The sequence below is a fragment of the Protomyctophum bolini genome (genome assembly GCF_963924005.1).
Source record: "Protomyctophum bolini genome assembly, chromosome: 19".
Classification (NCBI taxonomy): domain Eukaryota; kingdom Metazoa; phylum Chordata; class Actinopteri; order Myctophiformes; family Myctophidae; genus Protomyctophum; species Protomyctophum bolini.
The window spans coordinates 19,852,044-19,875,031 of record NC_137880.1 but is presented as its reverse complement, the minus strand read 5'-3'; the positions used below and the strand labels follow the sequence as shown (position 1 = coordinate 19,875,031).

The window sequence follows — 22,988 nt, the reverse complement described above, 5'->3', positions numbered from 1 at the left end:
TAGTTGCTACAATGTTATGGAACGGAACCCAAATGATTGACACACACATCACAAGATATCTGATGATATCAACATCATGATGTCCAATCATATGAGCACATTCCGTCGGACATACATACACACAAAGCAATTTTTTTGTACATTAAAAATAGTACAAAAAAACATCACACTCGTGTGAAGTCCTCCTCCCCTCTCCTGTAGAACACAGCGGAGAACACTGAACTCAACAAATTTGGAGCACTCTTTTAGCGAAATACAAGGTTAACTCGCACTCCTATACCACATTTCCTGCTGAGCTCACCCAGGCATTTTCCTTTGAAAACTAAACGACTGCGGTCCCGACTCGAGTCTATTTGCCATTGACTTGGCCTGAAACAAGATGTCATAAAAAGTCCATAGACTTGGCCACACGCATGGCATCACAGGCGGAACATAGAAGCAAGGGCACCTACTCTACTGTAGGGCCCTTGGTACATATGACCTTATGGCATAGGAATGTCCTTCTCTTAACATCGCTGAATTCCCTTTATTCACCTGAACAGTTTGTTGTATATGATATCATTGTAATCCTCCTCCAAGGGGTACTAGACCTCACCTATTCTGCTTTATCATGTTTGGTTCAGGAGATGCGATGCAAAATACAAATGGCCACAATGGTCACCACTAGGCGTCTTTGCGATGGCTCCATTTCTGAAAATGTTCAGGGCATTATTTGCACCTACATGTGTAGACAATGTGACTGCAGTTATAGGATCAGTATGAGGTGCCAACTGAGCTACTTTGGGGGGGGGGGGGATCTTAAAGGAAATACTAATTTACATACTAAATACTGTAGACTTAACTCCGTCCCATTTAAGCTTTTAAAGGCTTGGTTCTTTATCACATGATGTCCCAGTTCTAGAGATAATCTCCTGAAATAAAGTCTTTTTGAAAAATCATCATCGCCACCACCCTTTCCATAAAATATTAGATTTTTTATTACATTTATAAATTAACATTTTTAAATTATTTGATTAATCGAACAAGCAATCAGAAGAATAATCGTTAAGAAAATAATTGATGGTTGCAGCAGCGCTAATTGTATGGTCCATTAGGCTGGGCATCATTACTGATAGAGAGAACAAGCAATAATAGAAGAATTTAACATTTAATTCCTCCATCTAATGTTGTATTCAGGCTGGTGAATACAACATTCATGTTGTGCACAGACCCCTAGTAATGGCATTTAATAGGATTATCTAGATTCATTACCATTACATAAGGCCATCTCTTGCATAAAGGCCACACTGGCCCAAACCATACCATTACAGTCCCATTGGAATGTGAAACCTCGCGTAATGAGATTTCTTAGATGAAGTGTTGCAGCTTAAGTTCTGCACAGGGTAAAACATGTCTCCCAACACAGGACTGAACCTTGAATCGTATTATATAATGACATCAGGGGATGTTGATCTTTCACTTGCCAGCAGGCTCTTAGGGAGCAATATCTTAACATTAAAACAAACATGGGTGTAACCTGTTGTGATAGTAACTGTGAGGTAGTCCAGAGGTTATTCATTTTAGAATAGTGGAGGATACTTTTCCCTTTGTCTTTCATAATAGAAAAGTCAATCGCCATTATTTGTGTTAATTTCCATGTCAATGGATTTGCTGTATGTAAATGAGATGTAAATCGAGTGAGTGTAGGTGGGGTTAGACCTGCTAAGTAGCACAGATTAGAGTGCTGTTCCTCAGTGCTTGCAGGGGATGGGACAGAACTCTACGTTGGTGTTATTTCAGAACCAATGTTCAACCAATGCTGTTTGCCCTTCTCTCTCTGGGTGTGGTGCACTCTGGAAGGTTTCCTATGCAGTGCAGCTCACTGATCCCAGAGGGTGAGGTCTGAAAACAGTGGCAGCCACCGCAGAGGCCGACAAAACCCAGCGAGGAAAGTTTTACGCAGACAGACGACTACTGAAGACCCCATCTGTTTTCAATTGTGTGGTGACAACCTGTTGGATAAAGGCCAAGATGCTACTGCTATGTTGTTGGTAAACCACAGCAGCAGGTACAGGAGAGCTACAGTGGGCAAGAGACAGACTGGGAAAGGAAATTGGATTTTGATGTGAATTAACTTCAGATCTGGTTTACAGCTGTGGTGAAGTACCTCACTCTCCACTTCTGAGTCACAGTGAGCAAAACCACGGAGCTGGGCTTGGCAGCCGTTTTTTTTCCGTTACTCTTTGGAATTCTCTCATTGGTTAAAATGAGTGAACAGCTGTAGTTAGTGCTCTGCTAGAACTTGTAAGAACCAGTAACGGTCGTGAATAACATTCTCATTCTCATGATCTCATCGTTTTAAAACAAACTGGAGCGAACGCAGGTTGGATTTTCAGTGCTGACACTATGGCTTTCTAGGGCTGTGCATGGATTGTCTGCTACATTGCTTGAATTGTGCGTAGAATCCGTAGATTATGTATAAAATATACTGCATGGCCCTGGAATGCATTAAATAGATGCCGTTTCTGGTTCAAGTATTGCATGCTTAAGACTGTAGACTGAGATGTATTGTTTTCTTGTGTAAGATTATATTCAGATAGATACTGTAAAAACACAAGTCATGGATATGAGCATAGTAAACGCTAACAATGTTGACATCCTGGGAAATAAATCCCTCCCAGAGCTGCCTTGTAACTCACTCCTGGACAAGTTCTCCACTCTCTTCACTCGCTCCCAACACGACTCGGGACAGGAGCCTGCCACCCTGAAGTGCATCCGGACCCTCTCTGCAGAGGCACCAACTGAGAATGGTGATCTGTTGATTGATGCTGAACCTGATGACACTCTGAAGCTGAATGGGGAATCCAGCCTTGGATGTGTTCTGAAGCATTACAAACAATTCCCTGATCGAATCCTATCACCTGTCGAAGGAGAGGTTATGTCATATGCCTCGGTGGAGCCTGACATAAATCGGAACGAGGAAGCAGGCAGTGACGAAGACCAAACAGAAGAAGGCGGTAAAGATATCAGTCTAACACAAGACACCGATAAAGAAATGCACATGAACGAAAGCAGTCTATTGGACTGCAGTATGGAAACAAAGGCCTCAGATATGTTTCAGAACAACAGGAAAGTGTCCTTAGACAACTCAAATCAACATGAGGGAAACAGTGATAGCATAGATTATTGCCGCAAAAACAGGTTGCATAAAATAGTGGACTTGGCAAACTTGCATGAATCTCCAGAATGCATTTCAACCAATGGTGGAGAGAAAAATATCCTGCCAATCCCAGACAACCACGCTGAAACAAATGAACACAACCAGGAAGTGAGTGTGGATTCCAGAGACAATGAATACATCATGACAGATGTTTCTAATTACAGCCTGTCAGATATGTGTACCGACTATGCGCACACTGATCATGGGCACTGTTCTACAGAGAATGTGATGAAATCTGATACAACCAGAGCATCCAAAAGCAGAACGGTAGTGATAACTCTGACCAAGATAGATCCAGCTTCTAAGGAGCACGCTGCATCAACAGAAGCAGCCACACCAACTTGGAAACATACTGAGGAGGACTCTAGCAGTGAGCCTTCATATATACCTGTGGAGAAAGAGGGGTTGAAGGTGGTGGTAGAAAAGGACGATGAAGAAGCAGAGAACAGAGACATGCTGCCAGAAGCAGCAGATTCCATGGCCTGGCGGCCTGTCCCTGAAGACAATTCACTCCCTACTGTAGAATCCCCAACCAGTGGACCCCCGCCTGGCTTCACCTCGACCAGGACCACCTTCTCTCCAGTTTCCCCAACAGCAGACAAGCCCATCCAGCTACCTGCCCTCTTCAGTGGCCTCAGGGTGCTCAGGAAAGGGGTAACAGGACCCGAGCATGATACAGTGGCCGAGATCAGAACATCGTCCCAGGGAATGAAGAGAGAAATCTTCACTGAACCCGATAAAGACTCCAAGAACCAGAGCGAACCAAAAGACAACTTCCTGGGCCAAATTTCACAGTTTTTACATCGTGAGATGAAAGATGGGAGAGATGAAAGAAAGGAGAAACAAAGAACAGAGTCAGAAGAACCCTCAGAAGAGTCAGATTCAGTCGATAGGGAGACTGAAAAAGAAATGTGCGAGATCACAGAAAAGCATGAAAATGAAGACAATCGGGAAAAAGAAATCACAAAGGAAATAGGGGAGGCTACAGACTCCTCAGAGATGCATGATTCTACAAAAGCTCCACTCTCCAGTGCGGAAGCAGCCTTTGACGCCTTTAAGGCTTTCTTTACCCCCAAACCTCTGAAGAAGGACATCTTTATCCCGAAAACCCTCTTTGAGAGAACCTCCAATAAGATGACACTGAAGAAAAGCCTTTCTGATAGCAAAGTATGCATTGTGTTACGGAACGTGTACATTATAGCAAGCATATTATAGCTAGACAGTAGACATACATACATATTACAGTACACATGTTTAATACTGCTGTATACAACATACCTGCTTTTGCTATGAATGTTTGGGCTGAATCTTTGTTTTAAACACTTCCTTTCCAGTCGGAGGCATCCGCCCCAGGAGAGGGTGATGAAAGGACTCCAGGCCGCCTGCAGGCTGTCTGGCCACCACTCAAGGAGGAGAAAGTTGGGCTGAAATATACAGAAGCAGGTACTAATTACTAATTACAAAATATTAAATAAAATATGAAACTTGCCTTAAATATTAAGAGATACAATTTGAAAGGAAAACTGAAATGAAGAAGGGAATGTTTATTTTAATGTAGCCATTATGCAAAGATCATATTAAAGTAAATAAATGGTTGAAGTAATCTTTTAACATTTTGTGAAGCTCTGATGATTAACCTTGGTCCACCAATCATAGACATAGCTTTTTTTGCCTGTTAAACAGTTGGATAGATTTAGACCCAGATGTAAATCCATCTACTCTAAATACTGAAAGTGGCTCTCCAGTCTCCATTGATTCATTCATGATGAAAATCCATGATGTGGGCATGGATTAACAACGCATTTCCAGTATTTGACGCTGAGCAATGTAGGGATTGGCAGTGTTTGTTCTGTGGTCTCATTTGTCATTTCATGGATTGACTGTACAGTATAATGATTATGGTCCACGCACTGCAAGGTAAACACACCTCCACCCTGTGTGTCATTGTGTGTACAGCGGAGAACTAGCCATCATGTGATTACTTACTGTTCGTGTTCTGTATAAAATGTCAGACAAAATAGTCACTATTTTTTTCTTTTGTGAGTATGAGCACAGAACACATATGTTGAGTTGCTTGTAGAGCTATTGGGTCAGATGGCAGAAAGTTTGCTTGACCAACAACAAATGACTGAATGAGTGCATGCATATTTGAATGCATTTGAAAATAAGCACAAAACTGTGACGCCAGAATTAACAAGGTTAACAGTCATAACATAAATGACAAACATACCAAGAACAATCAAATTCCTTCTCAAGAAGAGAGAATATCAATAACAGAGACACCTCAGCAAATCCAACCCTGACTATATGCAAGTGTCCAAAGTAGGCATCTACACTCTTCTCTACTGACACTTAATACATGCACATACTGTACCAGGGGCTTCATTATACATTAGCTGCCCATTTGAAAGAGAGATCCGTTCAAACTGTACTAAGTCAGTTATATTTGTCAGATTTTCTTTTGGAGATGTACTGCCATCTGCTGACAAATGTATGCATTGCTATATACCAAAAGTAGTCCATCCTGAGCCCTCAATAGCTTCAAACAATACTAGGCATTTATTGTACAGATATAGGCTATACTATTAGCCATATCATTATGGGGGTGACCGTCGTCCAGTGCCATGCTGAATAATATTTCATACTGTGCACTTATACTGTATGGCATACATTGTGTTGCTTGGTCTACACAGCAAACAGTGTATGCTGTGTAGACCAAGCAACAGTATCTATCTATCCATCCTGTAGGCCTACACGTAGGCTAAGTGCTAACTGCCTGTGAGCGGGTGAATACAGTGTCAGTGCTAGCCCTACAAGCAGAACCCAATGCTACTGAAGTTTCTGACATCTTTTAGACCCAGAGCGCGACATCCAAATTTCAGAAAAGCTTTTATGGAGGGTTCCGAGAGGGGCTATGTCAGTGCATGAGGGACGGGACTGTCTACTATACACATGCCTTATTACATTGTGTTTAGTTATGCCATTTGCCTAGATAAGGTAGTTACAACATTAAAACATTTCACGAAATGCTGCTGCATGAGAAGTTTGAGAACACAAGCTGTCATGGGGTTGGGAGGATGTAAACAATGGGCAAGTCAGTCACGTCGCTACTCGCTAATGTAGGCCTACATACTGTAGTGTAGTCAGTGTACATACTGTAGTGTAGTGTAGTACATTACAATGTAGAGTTGACTATTCTTTGACGCATACCTTTTCTTCATAGTGCTCCTGGCCTTGTCTTCTTGCTGTAGGGAACAGACCCCCATTCAGAAACACCGCCATTCAGAAACCCGGTTAGGGTTAGGGGGGTAACCCGGCCTTGCTGTAGTTGTAGGCTACCAAGTTGCAGAATGTTAGACTGGCTCTTTCTTTAGCCAGTTTATGCTGCAGCTGCTTCGTCAGATAAAACATATTTAGTTTGTTTTATCTAATTATCTTATTTTGTGTTGTGTATGTTATGTTAACTAGCCTATACAGACTACAATATTGCTATTTGCGATTTGAAACGTGACATCTGAGAGTGACTGACTGTCTCCCGCAGTCCAGCACACGGTGCACACCTAAACTTTATCCAATGTTTTAATGCCCTCTTGTGGCGTGACATAGTAATACCCCCAAAATATAAATAAGACCACTGCCAATAAACAAAACACACACACACACACACACACACACACACACACACACACACACACACACACACACACACACACACACACACACACACACACACACACACCATCCAACAAACTCTGTTCTACTTACTTACCACAATGCATATTATAAATTCTGTATTCCTCTCCTCTCAGAACACCAGGCTGCCCTGCTACAGCTGCAGAGAGAATGCAAGGAGGAAATGGAGAACTTACAGGTGTGTGAAGTATAAAGTTTGAAATGTGAATACACACACTGCAGGCCTAAATCAGTTTTGACACAAACTTTATTTAGCAAAGGAACGGCTGTGCAAAAGCCTAAAACATATAGGCCATTAAGTCATTTTGATAATTCTTCACATTATCTCACAACCCTCCTTCCCTCAGCAGTCCACCAGGGTGACCAACCATGGAAGTTGTAATGTCATGTGAACGTGTGTCACTGAACGTGTAAAATGTGTAATGTATCTCCCTCAGGAGGACTATGTCCAGGAGATGTCCAGGCTGCGGGTGGAGCAGGAGGAGGTGGTCTACCGTCTGGAGCTGACTGTGGCTCACCTACGGGCCCAGCTATCCCTGGGTGGAGGTCTCTGCCGCGGCGGGGACCTCCGTGACGCCGCCGTCTCCACAGAAGACGACCTCGGTCTCAAAGCCTTCCGCACCGTCTGCGTTCAGACAGACAGACAGACCTTTGTCAGGGGGGGCGAGGAGGAGGAGCCGGGCGGGGCCGGTGCTGGGGGCCCTCCTCAGCTCCGAAAGGAGTCTCCTAAAAAGCTGGACCTGGCCTCCATCAGCCTCAGCCTGGCTCAACCGAGGGAGGACGCCTCCTCGTCGCCTCCACCAGCGCTGTGTGGCCCAGCGTCCCCTCCTCCTCATCCCGGAGCCCCGCTGACCTCAACAGAATCAACGCCGGCTCTTCCTTCTGCCCTCCCTTCCCAGAAACTTCCATCAGCCAACCCGACCACTCAGCCACCTACTCCCCCTCCAGCTCCTCCAAACCTCTCACAGTCATCTAATGGCCCTCCACCTCCTCCACCACCTCCACCACCACCACCACCTCCACCCATACCAGGCTTAGCCCCCCCACCACCACCACCACCTCCTCCTCCTCCTCTGGGTGGGATGTTCATGGTGAACGAGCCCCCCCGAAAGGTGACCGTGGAGCCGTCATGTCCCATGAAGCCCCTGTACTGGACCAGGATACAGATCCACAGCAAAAAGTAAGACTTATAGGGATAGTTCACCCCCAAAAAAACCTTTTTTCATATCAATCACCCCATGGAATAATTGTACGACAAAGGGAACAGAAACCAAGTTGTTGTTGTGTCTTCTTCCTCTGCTGCAAGTCGCTACCTTGTGAAAAGGCCTCTGTCAAAACCTGCACACGTTTGCTTAATAATGCATGTCGTACAGCGGTGTTGCTTGTCAAAATAGCAGATCTACACAGCAGATCTAAGTGTCACTATGCGTTGTGATGTGACACATTGTTAGCTTGCACATCGGATTGTTTCAGTGACACCATTGTACGATGAAGAATATATCAGGCTTTCGTTATCCTTTCCAGTCAAACTTGCACTTATGCTAAACCACATGCAGTCTCCTTCAGTTTGTGTGTAGCTCTCTTTGGTTCAGACACTGTCAGAGCAATTGTTGGATGATGAGAATTATTAAGTAATGTCCTGCTGGGATATCAAACAATTGCATTTCCCTAAAATGTGCTTTTCTGAAACTACGGACATATACTTTATCAATGTGTCATTATAATTCGCTTTAGAATTAGCTGGAGGTGGACAGCCATTGACTCTCGATAACTCTAAAACTAAAACCAATTTAAATTGTGCAACCATGCTTGAAATATATGAAGTACTAGCATAAATCAAATAAATCACTGTCTCTCCAGGATCTTTTCATCTCACAACCCTTCACTATCTCTCTTCCTCAGCAATGACACCCTCTGGGACTCCTTGGAGGAAGTGAACATAATCAACACCAGCGAGTTTGAAGACCTCTTTGCCAAAATCACCGCACAGACCAAGAGGAAGCCTCTGTCAGAGGCCTATGAGAAGAAAGCCAAATCCAGGAAGGTAATTATGGCCACAGTTTGAGTCCCTGATTATCAGCAGGATCCTTCAGTGTATCTAATAAAAAATGGTTTCACTGGCAACAGTTTATCCGGCTTCAGTATAGGCCTACTGGGTTGTGAGAATACACAAGCAAAATAAATCCACATTATTGCATGTACAGTACATGGCAGAATAAACACGGGTTAAACATCTACAGTATAACCATTCATCCTCTAACTCGGGATAAACTTAATGACAAACACAAGCAGGATTTTGGTTAGTATGTATGCAGACATAGTGTAATTTGTTCACGATTTAGTGTTCCGTTGTTGGAATAAGTCCAATATTTCTATTATGTGTCTTCATCCACTAGAGGGAGTTGATGCCATTGACCTCAGACACCATATCACAGGTTTCATAAATGAAAAGTCCTAGTTTAAAAGTCCCATGGACACATTTACTCTACACTAGTTAGTTAAGGTCTTGCTGCAGCAGAATTTATTTACTAATGGGAAGTTTGTCTGAAAATTAACACAAATGTGTTACTAAGGTGATAAGCTTTTTATACTGCAGTACAGCATGCTATGATGTGTTTGCTCAGTCCCTTAACAATAGAGCCACTGCTAATGATACCACTAATCATGGTCAAAACCTTGCAGTCATGGTAACTATGTGTGTGTGTGTGTGTGTGTGTGTGTGTGTGTGTGTGTGTGTGTGTGTGTGTGTGTGTGCGCGCGTGCGTGCGTGTGCGTGCGTGCGTGCGTGCGTGCGTGCGTGCGTGCGTGTGTGCGTGTGTGTGTGTGTGTGTGTGTGTGTGTGTGTGTGTGTGTGTGTGCGTGCATGGGTGTCAGATCATTAAGCTTCTTGAGGGGAAGAGGTCCCAGGCTGTAGGTATCCTCATTTCGAGCCTTCACCTGGAGATGAAGGACATAAAGCAAGGTTAGTGACAGGAACAATAACCCTCATCTGCAGCATACTACTATACAGTATGTAGCCTATAAAATATAAATAATGTACTGGACAGGAAAGAAATTCTAGCTTGCCTTGAAAGAGATCTTCCGTTTAATTTATCATTTTGTAATAAAAGTGCTGCTGATTCAACGGATCATCTTCTATAATACATGATCTTTGTCAGCAGTGGCCTACAATGCACTACAATGCATAATATACATTCATACCCTTCTTAGGGCCTTCTTATGGTCTACCACCATTTTCCTCCGAGCAAATCATCTGGGGAGGCCAGGGTCTCCACACTGAATGGATCATAGCTGATCGTTGTTAAGTTATGACTGTTTCAATTCCCCCAGCTCGATTGTGTAGCTTTTTCCCTGTTGATCCAGGCAGGAAGTGAAAGCCACAGGCTTGGCTCTTATGCCGAGGCTGCCACAGCACCTTAAATATCACCCATTCACAGTATGCCATTACCCCAACTTTGCCACAACCATTTAAACCCTATATGACCGGAGTCCCCCAGGGCTCTATATTAGGCCCCCTCCTTTTTCCCCCTCTATACTGAAAGTCTTTGCTGACGTGTTCACAACGTGTCACATTGTGGCCTTGTAGACTGGCTATTTGCACAGAATGTTCACATATTATAATATTTATTATATGTCCAAAATATAGGGAATATAGGGTTCATGGGGTTAAACCTTCCACTCCTTAATTTGCATTTCACTTTCATTTGCACTTTGCATGATTCAACCATTGAATATGAGCTGTTGGTGAATTTCAAGTAGGGTTAAAAGCTAAAAGCATACCACGGCGTCGGCCAAAAACTATCTGCATTGCTAATCTCCGGCTCCAGTCTCTGAAGCCATTTTCCCAAATGAAGGGAGAATGTGTTCTGTCTGTGTTCATGTGAACGGGTTACTGGGGCCCTCAAGGGTCCTCCCCGGCTCTCAGATCTCAGCTCAGCCTGTTCAGCCCAATAAATCAGTCCCAGTACCGTCATCATAGATTCAACAAAGGAATGTAGTTATAGTAGATCATATGTTTTTATCTATCTATCTATATCAATATGAACTACATGGTATGGTAGAACCACCAGGCCTAACCTGTGTCTTGTCATGATCTTGTTTCTACAGCTGTGCTCACAGTGGACAGCTCTGTGGTGGACCTGGAGACCATTGAAGCGCTCTATGAAAATGTAAGATGTTGTCTTTTGTTTTGTTTCCAATAGAGTTTGAACATAAATTATGTGCAATTAGGAAACAGCCTTCCTTAATTGTTTTAAATCCCGACTGTTTGTGTCTCAGAGAGCTCTGCCAGAGGAGCTGGAGAAGATCAAGAGACACTATGAGACGTCAGATGAAGATCAGGTCAAACTGCTGGACAAGCCTGAACAGTAAGCATCTGGTGTTATTTTACTAAACATAAATTATTAAAGGAAAACAGGGGTATTGATTATAATGTACAGTATGAGTAAAAGTGAAGTCACATCTGCTGTGACAGCAGAGACCTGAAGTGACAGTCAAGGTGTCTTTAATTATGGAAAATAAATCCATTTCATGGACAAAGAGGAGATACAAATGAAGGAGGAACGTGACAGGTTAAAGGAAGACTTGCGAGCATGGAGATGATTGGGAGATGAATTGTATGGGGGGTGTAGCTCAGGGTTCATAATATGGTTCTAATACATGTGCTTTGTGTTCCAGGTTCCTGTTTGAGCTCGCTCAGATCCCAGACTTTGCCGGCAGAGCTCACTGCATCATCTTCCAGTCGACGTTCACCGATGGCATCGCGTCCGTCCAGCGCAAGGTCCACATGGTATCCTCAGTCTGCCAGGTAGGCAAGGTCGCATGAAAGGTCATCTCACAGTCTGTACTGTATGTGTACCCTACCTCCAAATAAAAGTATACCACTGTGCATGCTGAAAGGCATCGATCAGGCCTTTCTTTGTAATGTCTTTGATGTTTCAAAATAATCGTGTTTCTCCTTCAGGCTTTGACTAGGTTCACTCTGAAATGATTGACACAGCGGAGCCACTTCACCACATCTGATATATTGCTTTTACTCACAGAAGGGCGTGTTTCTGATTCCAGACACAATAGCATTGCACGGCATTTGCATTGTATCACTCAGAGTCAGAGTTTTTACAGTGTTTATCGTTCACACAATATTGTGGGATTACAACAAGATGAGCTCAGCACTTTCTACAAGGCCTCTGAAAGTGAACACAATCATGCTCTCACCTTCTTTGCCATTTAACCCAGCACGTGTTTCCCCGCAGGCTTTGTTGCAGAACAGCAGTGTGAGGGAGGTGATGGGCTTGGTGCTGGCCCTGGGGAATCACATGAACGGAGGCAGCAGGACCAGGGGACAGGCCGATGGCTTTGGCCTTGAGATCCTGCCCAAACTCAAGGATGTCAAGAGCAGAGTAAGGGCGGCCGTCACGTTAGCTTCGCAGGAGCTTTCAAATAATTTATTTTAATTGTGGATTGATAGTTCAGCATATGCCAAGCGTGTGAAAAAAAATGTTTAAAGTTGTTGTCGCACAATTTTGCTAGCATTGCGAGGCTCCAACAGTGAGCCAGGCCAAAGATGAAATAGACTTATAGAGTATGAATAAAGGGTGTGGTGGCTGTAGTGTAAAGCCTATAGAAGCAGGTTTAATCCTCGATGAGCACAGATCACTAAAAGCTACTGGCCAAGAGCCCTTCTCTATCAATTTACTTACAGCCACTATCATTTGTCCTTTTGTTTTCCCTTTCCTAAAGCTATTTTTTTTATTTTTTTTTATTAATATTTAACATTGACGAACAATTGTATTAATGTATACGCTGGATTTATACTTACTGTAGAGCTTATAGATTTGCTATTTCCGATGCATGACACCACGCACAACAAATTATATCAAGCCCTTAACATCAATATTTAATTTCAACCGCCCACACTACACTTATTAGTTCAAAAATGTTTTATACATTTATACATATTATATATTTTTGTGTGTGGACCACCTGTAGGCCTAATTATTACACAAAAATATGGAGTTCCCATGGTTTCCAAGGAGGTAAAAAGCAGGGAGACCACTGTGTTAATGTTTTTCCATTGCCATAGACCACTAATGGTGTGGACCATTGGTTGAGAATGAGATGCAGTGTATTAAGTGTATAAAGTGATTCTTTCTTATTTTCCAGGACAATCGTATCAGTCTGGTGGACTATGTGGTGTCGTACTATTTACGCAACGTGGACGAGGTAACGCAAATGGACCCCTCCTACAGGTTTAATGTTTGTTTTTAGTTCAATGTTTGTTTTAAAAACGCCATTGACAATGAAGGGAAGATTTATATCATCCTGTCCCTAACACAAACATTAAATTCCATTAACAATAAAGGGAATTTAATGGGGTTTTTTACACCGTTTGTTTTACATCACATCACCTAATCATAGCAACATGAGTTAGACTTTAATGTATTAGCGCCCCTCATTTCACACGGGTGTGATTTTTATTACGTTATTCAACTATCTTTTTAATCAGTGCTGGTATTTTAATGCTTGTCAAAGGAGCGCTGTAACTTAATCACAATTGGTAGAGAGGTCCTGGACTTGGCTGTACTTGGCTGGCCTTAAAAAAGGATCTTCAGAGTTAATACTTACTTAGGCCTTTAAAATCCCTGAGTACAAACTCCATCTTATTCGGTCTTGTATCCTCCGATCCAGTGGTTGCCATGACAGGCCTTCATCTCCTGCTCTGTGGTCCTTCTCCAGGTGGCTCTAGGTCTTCCTCTCTTCCTCCTGCCTTTGTGGGTTCAATTAACATAATTAATAACATAAAACGTATTTATTCAATGAGCCAAAGCTCCATGATGAGACACACTTTGTTCACTAGCTATTAATTACAAAAACTGCTACTTTGTGGACGAAAACCATGAGAAGCACAACACTTGACAGACCATTAGCTACAGTATGTCTAGTTTGTCAACCTGTGGATATTTAGAACAAAATAATACATTTCTAATAGTCAATATTAACAACATCATAAGTGTCCTTCCAGATATAAGGTTAATGAATAATATTGTTCCAATGTGACACTGCTGGAGTTACCGGAAAGTTTTCTTCTTGTGGTGTCATGTTGATTCAATCTACTGTATACTAGGCCCTGTCGAAAACAGCCAAAATCTCAGAGGTTAATTTGCATCAAATGTTCACCCTGGGTGTCTGCTCTGCATGTGCTTGGATGTCACCAGAGTGCAGGAACAGAGGAGTGCAAGTTCCCACTTCCTGAACCTCATGAGGTCTCCCTGGCGGCGCATGTCAAATTTGATGACCTCAACAGAGACCTGAGACAGCTCGGACGAGATCTGACAGGTACTGTATCATGAACCAATTTAGAAATACAACACTTTATTGTTTGGTCTTTTTATCTTCTTGTATATGGAGGAATGAATACCAACAGCCCCCAGTTCAGTATGTCGCCCCCCAAACATTCCCAAAGACACAGCTAGCTCAACATAATATCCACTTTGAACAGTCAGACAGCATGCTTTAACATCCATGTGACTTGTTGACCGGAATAGACTCGCCTTGTGGTCATTTTGTTGTGTGTATTTGTTTGAAAACCTCAGCCAGCCCATGTAACTCTATCACTGTGATTTTGTGTTACTCTTGATAGTTCCCACAGACCAAACCTCGGCCCAGTCTGGCATCGTTTTTCTTCAGACCCCCACTCCTCACACACACACACACACACACACACACACACACACACACACACACACACACACACACACACACACACACACACACACACAGTTTCCCATCACTGGCCCCATCCATTGAGTAACTGTTTATACTTAGGTTCAGGGCCCGCGTCTTTTGACCAAACTCAAGTCGGCTAAAGCCAAGAACAAAAGATTTCCTCTCCCCTCTCTTATCCCTCTTATGCTCTTTAAGTGTGCCCATATGACGCCATTCAACATGCCAGCCAGTTTATCCAGTCAATGGTCATGTTGAGGACATTATGTGTTGCTCTCTCCTTCTGCCTCTACTTGTGTATACGTGTGTATGTGTGCTCAAGTTTGACAGCAGGCAGCCAGCCACATGCATGCATTTCATAGCATACATGCACACATGTGCTTCTTTGCATGTGTGTGTATAGCTACTGATCCTGGCCTGCGTGGCGCCTTTTTGTTTTAAGATCCAGCTTCTAATCCTGCACATCATATCTCCCTTCATTGTTCATCCTGCAGTTTCCCTTTGTATCCCCTGTCGCCCTCGTTTATGTAATCTCTAGGGAGGCTCTCTTATCTCTTGTTTGGGCCGATGCAGAGATGCACAGATGCACAGATTGGCAGCACCCTCTGTGGTGTCATCTGGGCTCCAGTGTGGCCCCTAGATGTTGGCCTCAGATAACTTTCTCTTCCTCTCAACACAGCCTTGTCTTATCGGTCCGTCTACCCAAACCACCGTGCGATCTGGATCGCTCCAACGCAGGACGCTTTTATCTTGCCCGGTGTTTGGGCCCTCAATGTGGCTGTTTGAATATTCTTCTTATTTGGATGCGTACTTGGTGTTACAAGCACCGCTCACATTGCAGTTAATACACTTGATATGAGCTGAGCTTTGACGGTCAACTCTATAACTCTATAGCATCTTGAGTTTCTTGACTGGACTAGACAACTGGTTCCCAAGCCAAAAATGACAAAGGCAGTGCTCACTCCTGGCTCCCAGACTCACTCCCAATGTTCAGGCGGCCATAGCTGAGTGGATAGTGAGCCAGAGCCCCTGGTTGCCCCAGGTACGATTCCAGGCCAGGTCAGCAATGTGTCGATGTGTGCCCCTGACCAAGACCCAGAATTGCTGCCTGAGTGGGATGGCAGCGCACTGCTCCTAGTTGTCGTAGAATGGGTAAAATGCAGAGGACGAATTTCATCTATCTATCTACACATATAAATGTGACAAAGAAAAACACCCCAAAGAAGGGGTGAGTTTTCAGACTACGGTGGAACATTACATAATAGTCCTGTTATATCTAATGTTCCACCGTAGTCTGAAAACTCATCTCTTCAGACTCCATCAGTACTCCTCTTTTACATCCCTTCTAGTCACCTTTTCGACTAGTTCATACACAGATGTGTTAGTTACTTGTGCAAGTTTTTTTTCTTGACCAAAAATGTTTTTGAAAGAATTTTATTTACACTGCTTGTTTGGAAAGATAGTGCTGATGTTTACAGAGTATCCTAGTTTCTTTGAGGCACTACATTGTTCTCTCTGCACTCAAACATTTTGTTTGTCATAGTCTTTTGAATAAAAAGATATTTAGTTTATATTTTAGTCATCTGTTTTAGTGGAATAAATATAAGATTTTAGTCTACTAAACGTACAGTTTATTTTGTCTACATAAATGTATTTTGGCAGACCTTGATGGCGTCGTAATGCCTAATTTTACACTTTGTTGCGTGCTGACAATAGGCGACCTACAAGCTCACAACGTGTTGCAGTGCAACCAATTAAACAATGGAATACCCTCTCCAAAAATGAGTCATCTGCTATAAATATATAGTATGTCATGCAACACCATGAAGCCAAGAAGCTGCTCTAACACTGATTTCTCTCTTCCTTTTCATCAGTAAGCTCTGTTTATGTGAGAGTTTATGACCCTCTTCAGTCTGAAATAAGCAAACTCTTGTAAGTCACAAAAGACAGAGGAGAGGAAAAAAGGGAAAGACTCGCCACATAATGCAAATAGATACCTACCTCCAACGTTTACACAAATCCCCAATGAAAACAGTATTCTTTTGTAATCTTATCTGGGAGATGTTGACTGAGCGTGTGGGTGGGGGGTGGGGAGTTGGGGGTAGCGGGGCGAAGGGACTCGGCTCCCACCGCAGCCACTATTATGACTGGCTCAGGAGACTGGCTCCTGTGATCCACTGATTGAACGGACAGAGAGGCGGCGGGGGGTTACTGTGCACAGCGGCATGGAGCCACAGCCAGGGAGAGGAGCTGGGTTACAGTGGGCTTGGCTGCCGCCATCTCTAAGGTGAATCGGAATAAATGATATCTGAAGGGGAAACCACATTGATAACCTCCAACTCTGGCACAGGTGGAGTTGAGCCAATCCGGCCTCGATCTCCCTGACTGTCTTTCTCTGTCTCTTCCCCGACTCTCCATAATTGCTTTCCCTCCATCTCAGCTCAAGGTTAAATACATGAGTACATATGAGTGCACTTTCCTTCCTAAACTACACATTTCTTGTTTTTCTAATACAATGTAAGAGTTCAAGGTTTTTCTTGTTACATTCACTTACAATATTGCTGCTTCGCAATAGTGTGACAACAATGATCTCCCTTGGGAGACACCAGGATTTTAACCCAGAACTCTCACACTGGAGACATTTCTCCCACTGACCTACTGTAAGATGGAACATCTGTTTGAGCTTCAGGCAATACCACTTGTCAAACTGTAGTGGTCCTACCCAACCACAGGGTCTACATTTCTCAATAGAAGTGCAGGGAGAGTCAGAGACAACCTCCAACTACTGCAGACGTGTTACCGTATATTGTATTTACTGTAGATACTCCATCCATCCAACTTCAACCGCTTATCCAAAGTCGGGTGATGGAGGTAGCAGTTGCATCAGAGAACCCCAGACTTCCCCTTCCTGCCCACATTAGCTGAGTCTGACTGGGGGAGCTTGAGATGTTCCCAGGCCATTATGGAGATATCCCTCCACCTGGTCCTTGCTGCCCTCAACTGGACGTGCCTAGAAAACCTCTGTAGGGGGGGTGCATACTAAGATTAGACCCGCCAACAGACCGACATGCGGAAACAATGGTCGGACTACCGCTCAAACGGCGCTGCTCCTGTGCTTGCGGTTATGTTTAGGTTAGGGTTAGAGATAGGTTGTCGATGTCGGACTAATGACTGGTCTGACCAATGACTATTGAATATGGATAATGATGTACTTCTCAGTTTCATATATCTTTATATGAGGTGAGACTTCAATACCAATTAGTTCAATTAGATTTTTGATCATCTATTTTCACTATTACTCATATAATAAGTATGGCGTAAGACAAGTGGTTAAACTGTATCCGACTTACTGGAGAATTGAATATATTGCTCTCTACCTTGTGTTATTTCCCAGTGTGTGAGAAAGGGGTCCGGGATGTGTGCTCTAACTCCCTGGAGGAGCACCTGCAGCCATTTAAGGACAAAATGGAAGCCTTCATCCTCAGTGGTCAGTATACTTTTAGTTTTTTGAGGGGCGCTAGCACCTCCAATGCATGTCTTGTGAAGATTGCGTCATATGGCATAGGCTATGGTTTGTTTAGAGCACTAAATGACGACGTGAGACCTCATGTGGCCGATAAATACAGTGAGTGCCCCTTACTTCACAGGAGTGTGATTTACTTTTGGTTACACAGAAGGACACAAAATATGTTGAATACAAGAATGCTAGCCCCATAACCTACTCGCCCCAGGTCAAATCCAACAACGGACCAACACATTTTTGGCCACCAAAGTCCACTCACCCCAGTCAAATCCGGCGATCTCGGAACAGTCGGACTCACAAACGGGCGAGTGTGCTGCACCAAGTGGGTCTAAATAAATGAGAGCGAACTAGGCTAGGCTTTGAGGCAAGCGTTCCAGTTACCAATACTGTATGTTTATTTTGTTGAAATGCAACTTACATTACACATATCTTAACATAAATGATAGTCATCAGTGTGGGGGCCGTAAGTTTAGCAGATTCAAGCTGATTAGCCATGGCTTGATCTTTAAAGAATATGTGTGGCTCATTGTGGATATTGGGCTTTATGTATAAGGTTGAGATGATAATCTATTCTATAGATATGACTCGTTTAATTAAGTATAAAACATGTGAAAAAGTGGAGGTGCTTCTGTGGCCTACTGGCAGGGTGCACAAGAGATTTGGCACTGATCGGTCCAGTGAGATTAGCTCCGGACACGCACATAGACAGACAGACAGACAGACAGACAGACAGACAGTACGTCTTCTAGGCTCTGAGGAGCCAAATAGTAAAAACGAGTCTATTTTGAGGTGCTTTTAAGCCACTTTCTAGTAGCCCACTATATAATGTGTGTACCATCTGCCTGACTGAAAATACATTAATTTCCAGGGAACCACCCTTTGCTTTTCCATTTCTCTCTCCAAAAATCCTACTCCTTCCATAATTAGTCTGTTGTCTCTAGCATTCAGATTAAAGCTAGCATACATCCTGTTACCATGGCATGCATCTCTGTCCCTGTTCGTATTTGATGGAGTGAGTTTGATATCTCCGTCTGTGAGGGAGATAAATGTTGGCGGGTGGGTACACAGCCAAGGCTAGACACACAGATAGGGATCAGGTAGATTTGGCAGTGACTGAAAGACTCCTGTCTGTCGTCTTGGTCTCTTTGCTCCACTTGCAAAAAATATGCATCTTAACATTTCATGGTGTATTCAGATCTGACTCACCACTTGAACTCTTTTCTATGGGGAATATTTGCCAAAAATAGCAGATCTACAAGCTCACGGCACAGCTCAGCTAGTTTTGGCAAAGATATTTAGTGTAGTCCATTAGAATACGGTCAACTAAGTTGGCCCCATATAAGAATTTTAAACAAAATGCATAGGGTTTACAAGTTATTGCTATTGGAGTGATGTAATTTTACTTTGTAGATTGTTTCTAATTCTGTGTCTATATCTGAAAGTAAGGTAGGGCCGTCCACTAATTTGTAGAAAGTGCCACTTAATGTACGAAAGTTTGGACAACAAAATGGAGTTGCATTTCAAGAAAAGAATAGTTAGGATGGACTTCTTCCTCTGAATGAAATTGAAACCCACACATTATAGACAGAGACAGAAACTAGTGTCTGTCTGTTATTTTGTGATAAAGGCAAAGCAGTTTGAAAGTAGTATCAAGAATGGCCCCATTGTTCAATAATTGACCATGAAATTGCTGTTTTGAAGAGGCCAAATGGTTGTCTGGCTCCATTTGACAGAGTCATCATAATACAACGTTCTGCTCTTAGAAGACAGTGGCAAATAGATCTTGGGGAAAATATAGAAGAGAGCATATGGAAGACAATTATGGAAAACACACTACATATTCTTACAAGTAACAGGGATATGGAGACTACATTTATAGAATGCATCACACCATTGTTGAGGAGCAAATTAAATGTTTATATATATATATATATATATATATATATATATATATAATAGGTTATGTCTGAGCATAAGTGATCCCAATATATATTTTAAAAAATATATATAATAATACAACGTTCTTAGTAAGTGACTATCAGTATGGATATCAATACTGTATAGTTCATGTAGAAGAAATGAAGGATTATGACTATTTCAATGTAATCTCTCTCATTGTTGATTGAGTTTACCCGTTATTGAGCCATCTTGTCTTTTTCTTTGCAGCATGGAAGGAACACTCTGAAACCTCCTATCTGTTGGTGACGGCACAAAAAGGGTTTGTGAATAAAACCATATTGTCCTTCGTATGCCTCCTCATGTCTCAAGACACTGATTTTTAACAAACGTCTGACAAAACAATGAGATGTGACCCACTCATGTCACCATCTACCAAAGTCAGTTGGACATTGCATTGTGTTAATTTGCACTGAAGAAAGGAGGGATTCTTTGCAGTGCCAACATCGTTTATTGTCTCCCACATTTTCACAAAGATAGCTCAAATTACATATCTACTATATCCACCAATACTGTCTTCTTGAGAAATACCTGTGTAACATCCAAACCAGCGATGTTTGTGTTTAACATGCTGTTTCGCTCTCAAGAAAATCTCAATTATCTTTATTACAAGCTTACAAACCTGCCCGCAAGTATTTCCAATAAGTCTTGTTTTTGTGGGGCAGAATGAATATAGAAACCCCAAACAAACAAAGCATCATGTGGGATTGATACTATTACTGACAAAATTATAAAAGCCAAGTTTGATTGCAATCTAACAATATCCTCAAACAACCCAAATGTAAACAAAAACAGCATCAAGGCCTGTTTCTATCTCAATAAAATGTGAAACTACAGTATACTGTAGAGAACATAGTTTCTCAACCAGTAGTCCATCCATGGAAAAAGTGTGGAAAAACACGTTTGTGCCTAATGTGATGTCACGCACTAACAATGGCATATCTACCAGCTCACAACATGTTGTGCTCTGTGGCAGCGTGGCGCATTGTGGGCTTGTTGTCGTTTTATTGTTGTTATGCAACACTGGCACATAAGTGTTAATCCAGCTTTGAAATCAGTAATGTTAAATACTAATTACAAAGATATATAGAAATGACTGCTATGCCTTCTTACATAAATAAATAATGTTGTGGGGTTCAAATATACTAGTGGCTTGAAAAAGATTGAGAACCACTGGATTAGAGAGACTGGCTCAACAGAAATACACCAATATCCCTATTGCCTATTTTGATTTTCTATTTTTGGTGCAGCTTTCAGGAGCTGGTGCAGTACTACGGTCTGGAGCCCAAAACAGGAGAGAAAGAGGTGGCCACTGGTCATTTCTTCATGTTCTGGTATGAGTTCTGTGCTGACTTTAAGACCAGGTGGAAGAGGGAAAACCAAATAATCTATAAAGAAAGGTAAGGGGGGGGGGGGGGGTGTGTGTGTGTGTGTGTGTGTGTGTGTGTGTGTGTGTGTGTGTGTGTGTGCACGCATGCAGGTCCAGGCTGCAAGTGGTCTAGGGCTGAAATGAAACTATCATTATCTTCTTATAGAGGGTATGCATGTGACATCATCATCATAAAAAATATATACTTTCTGGCCTTGACAGCCCATAAACAAAAATCTGATTGCATACAACATAACGTTAAACTCACTTTATGCTGGGCACATACTCTATTCTATCAATAACTTGTTTAATTCATTTAATAATCAAGAAGTGCATTTATTAGGATTGTTACTATATATAGACTTGTGTATATCAAAGAGTTGTTGTAAAATGGTGTCACATGTGCATCGTATTCATGAGCTTGTAAATAGCCCATTGTTGCTATTTAAAACAATATTCTATGAATATCTGAATCTATTCTTTTTTTTCAATTGATTCAATTGATCACTTCAATTAACTGTTGTACCACTAAATTTACCAATGACTTTTTCTTTTGAATCAGACACGGTTGCTCTGGTTTTACTGTGTTTCTTTTCAATCTATTAAATGATCACTATCATTTTTCTGCAGGCTGAAAGAGGCCCAGCTCTCAGTAAAGAGAATCACAGAGGACAGGAAGATAGAGACCAGAAAGATCAGTGCAGACAGCCTGGTAAGAGCATCTCAAATAAAAGCACTGCAAATAAAAGCTGCAATTTGTACATTTTAAGAGGCAATTTCATCTTAGCCAGTGAAGATATTGTGCTCATGAGCTTCAGGCAGTACTACTTGTCAAAGAGTAGGTCTCCTACAGTACCTGACACCTCTAACCACTACAGAACAGTTCTTTTGTATATTGCATATGATACACATTGGTTAACAATGCACTCCACTTGAACAGCCCCATGTTTTTAATATACATTGCATTTCTATACAAAAGTGCTACTCAATAAATCACGAGTAGCCTATACTGCACAAATGAAGAAGCACTGCTTCTCCGTGTTATCTATCATAAAACACTACATATTATTGTTGTACGGCTTAAATGTATTCAGTTGAAATGTTATTGTCCCCACTGATGTTTTTGTCATCAATCTAATCGTGCACCTGTACTTCACTCCTAACAGAAACACAGACTACGGCAGAAACAGGCCAGTGTGTCAGCTAATTGAGACGTTTTCTCTACGGATGACGATCAGGATGCCATCAAGTCCCTGTCAAACTCAACTGAATATGGACCATGATGCCTTCAGGGGAATCCTGGACTGTTGGGTCACAGCACTCTGCAAAAAGCACTTGTGTGTCTCTCAATGTGTTCATTATCTTAAACCCTCTTTGGAACAATATTGTTGTTCATTAGCACTTTCAACTCTGTATCGTGTACTTTAACACAAAGAAAACATTTAGATTTTAAAGATCTAAAACTATTTTGTATGGGATATGTATTCTTGAATAACTATTGTATAGATTAATATGTATTTGTCTTT

At 42.3% G+C, this 22,988-nt stretch overlaps 1 protein-coding gene across 2 annotated transcripts; it reads left to right on the top strand.

Annotated features, from left to right (window-relative positions):
• Positions 1 to 1,939: 1,939 nt before the first annotated feature.
• Positions 1,940 to 22,971, top strand: fmn1 (formin 1). 2 transcript variants are annotated; one of them, XM_080790180.1, is made up of 17 exons: positions 1,940 to 2,362; positions 4,534 to 4,642; positions 7,009 to 7,070; positions 7,330 to 8,072; positions 8,795 to 8,936; positions 9,767 to 9,854; positions 11,000 to 11,061; positions 11,171 to 11,259; positions 11,570 to 11,699; positions 12,145 to 12,291; positions 13,055 to 13,114; positions 14,107 to 14,227; positions 18,009 to 18,101; positions 20,304 to 20,355; positions 21,344 to 21,493; positions 22,093 to 22,174; positions 22,629 to 22,971. In XM_080790180.1, exons 3-17 carry the CDS (start codon positions 7,056 to 7,058, stop codon positions 22,671 to 22,673), a joined length of 2,019 nt encoding a protein of 672 aa, XP_080646306.1. In that variant the 5' UTR covers positions 1,940 to 2,362; positions 4,534 to 4,642; positions 7,009 to 7,055; the 3' UTR covers positions 22,674 to 22,971. The 2 variants fall into 2 exon arrangements, with proteins under 2 accessions (XP_080646306.1, XP_080646305.1); XM_080790179.1 differs by lacking the exon at positions 1,940 to 2,362 and adding an exon at positions 2,432 to 4,366.
• Positions 22,972 to 22,988: the final 17 nt, after the last annotated feature.

Coding starts and splice junctions, on each gene's coding strand:
- fmn1 (XM_080790179.1), top strand. CDS start 2,600: ATGGATATGAGCATAGTAAACGCTAACAATGTTGACATCCTGGGAAAT. Junction 11,062..11,170: donor TTGAAGCGCTCTATGAAAAT/GTAAGATGTTGT, acceptor TTTGTGTCTCAG/AGAGCTCTGCCAGAGGAGCT. Junction 11,260..11,569: donor CTGCTGGACAAGCCTGAACA/GTAAGCATCTGG, acceptor TTTGTGTTCCAG/GTTCCTGTTTGAGCTCGCTC.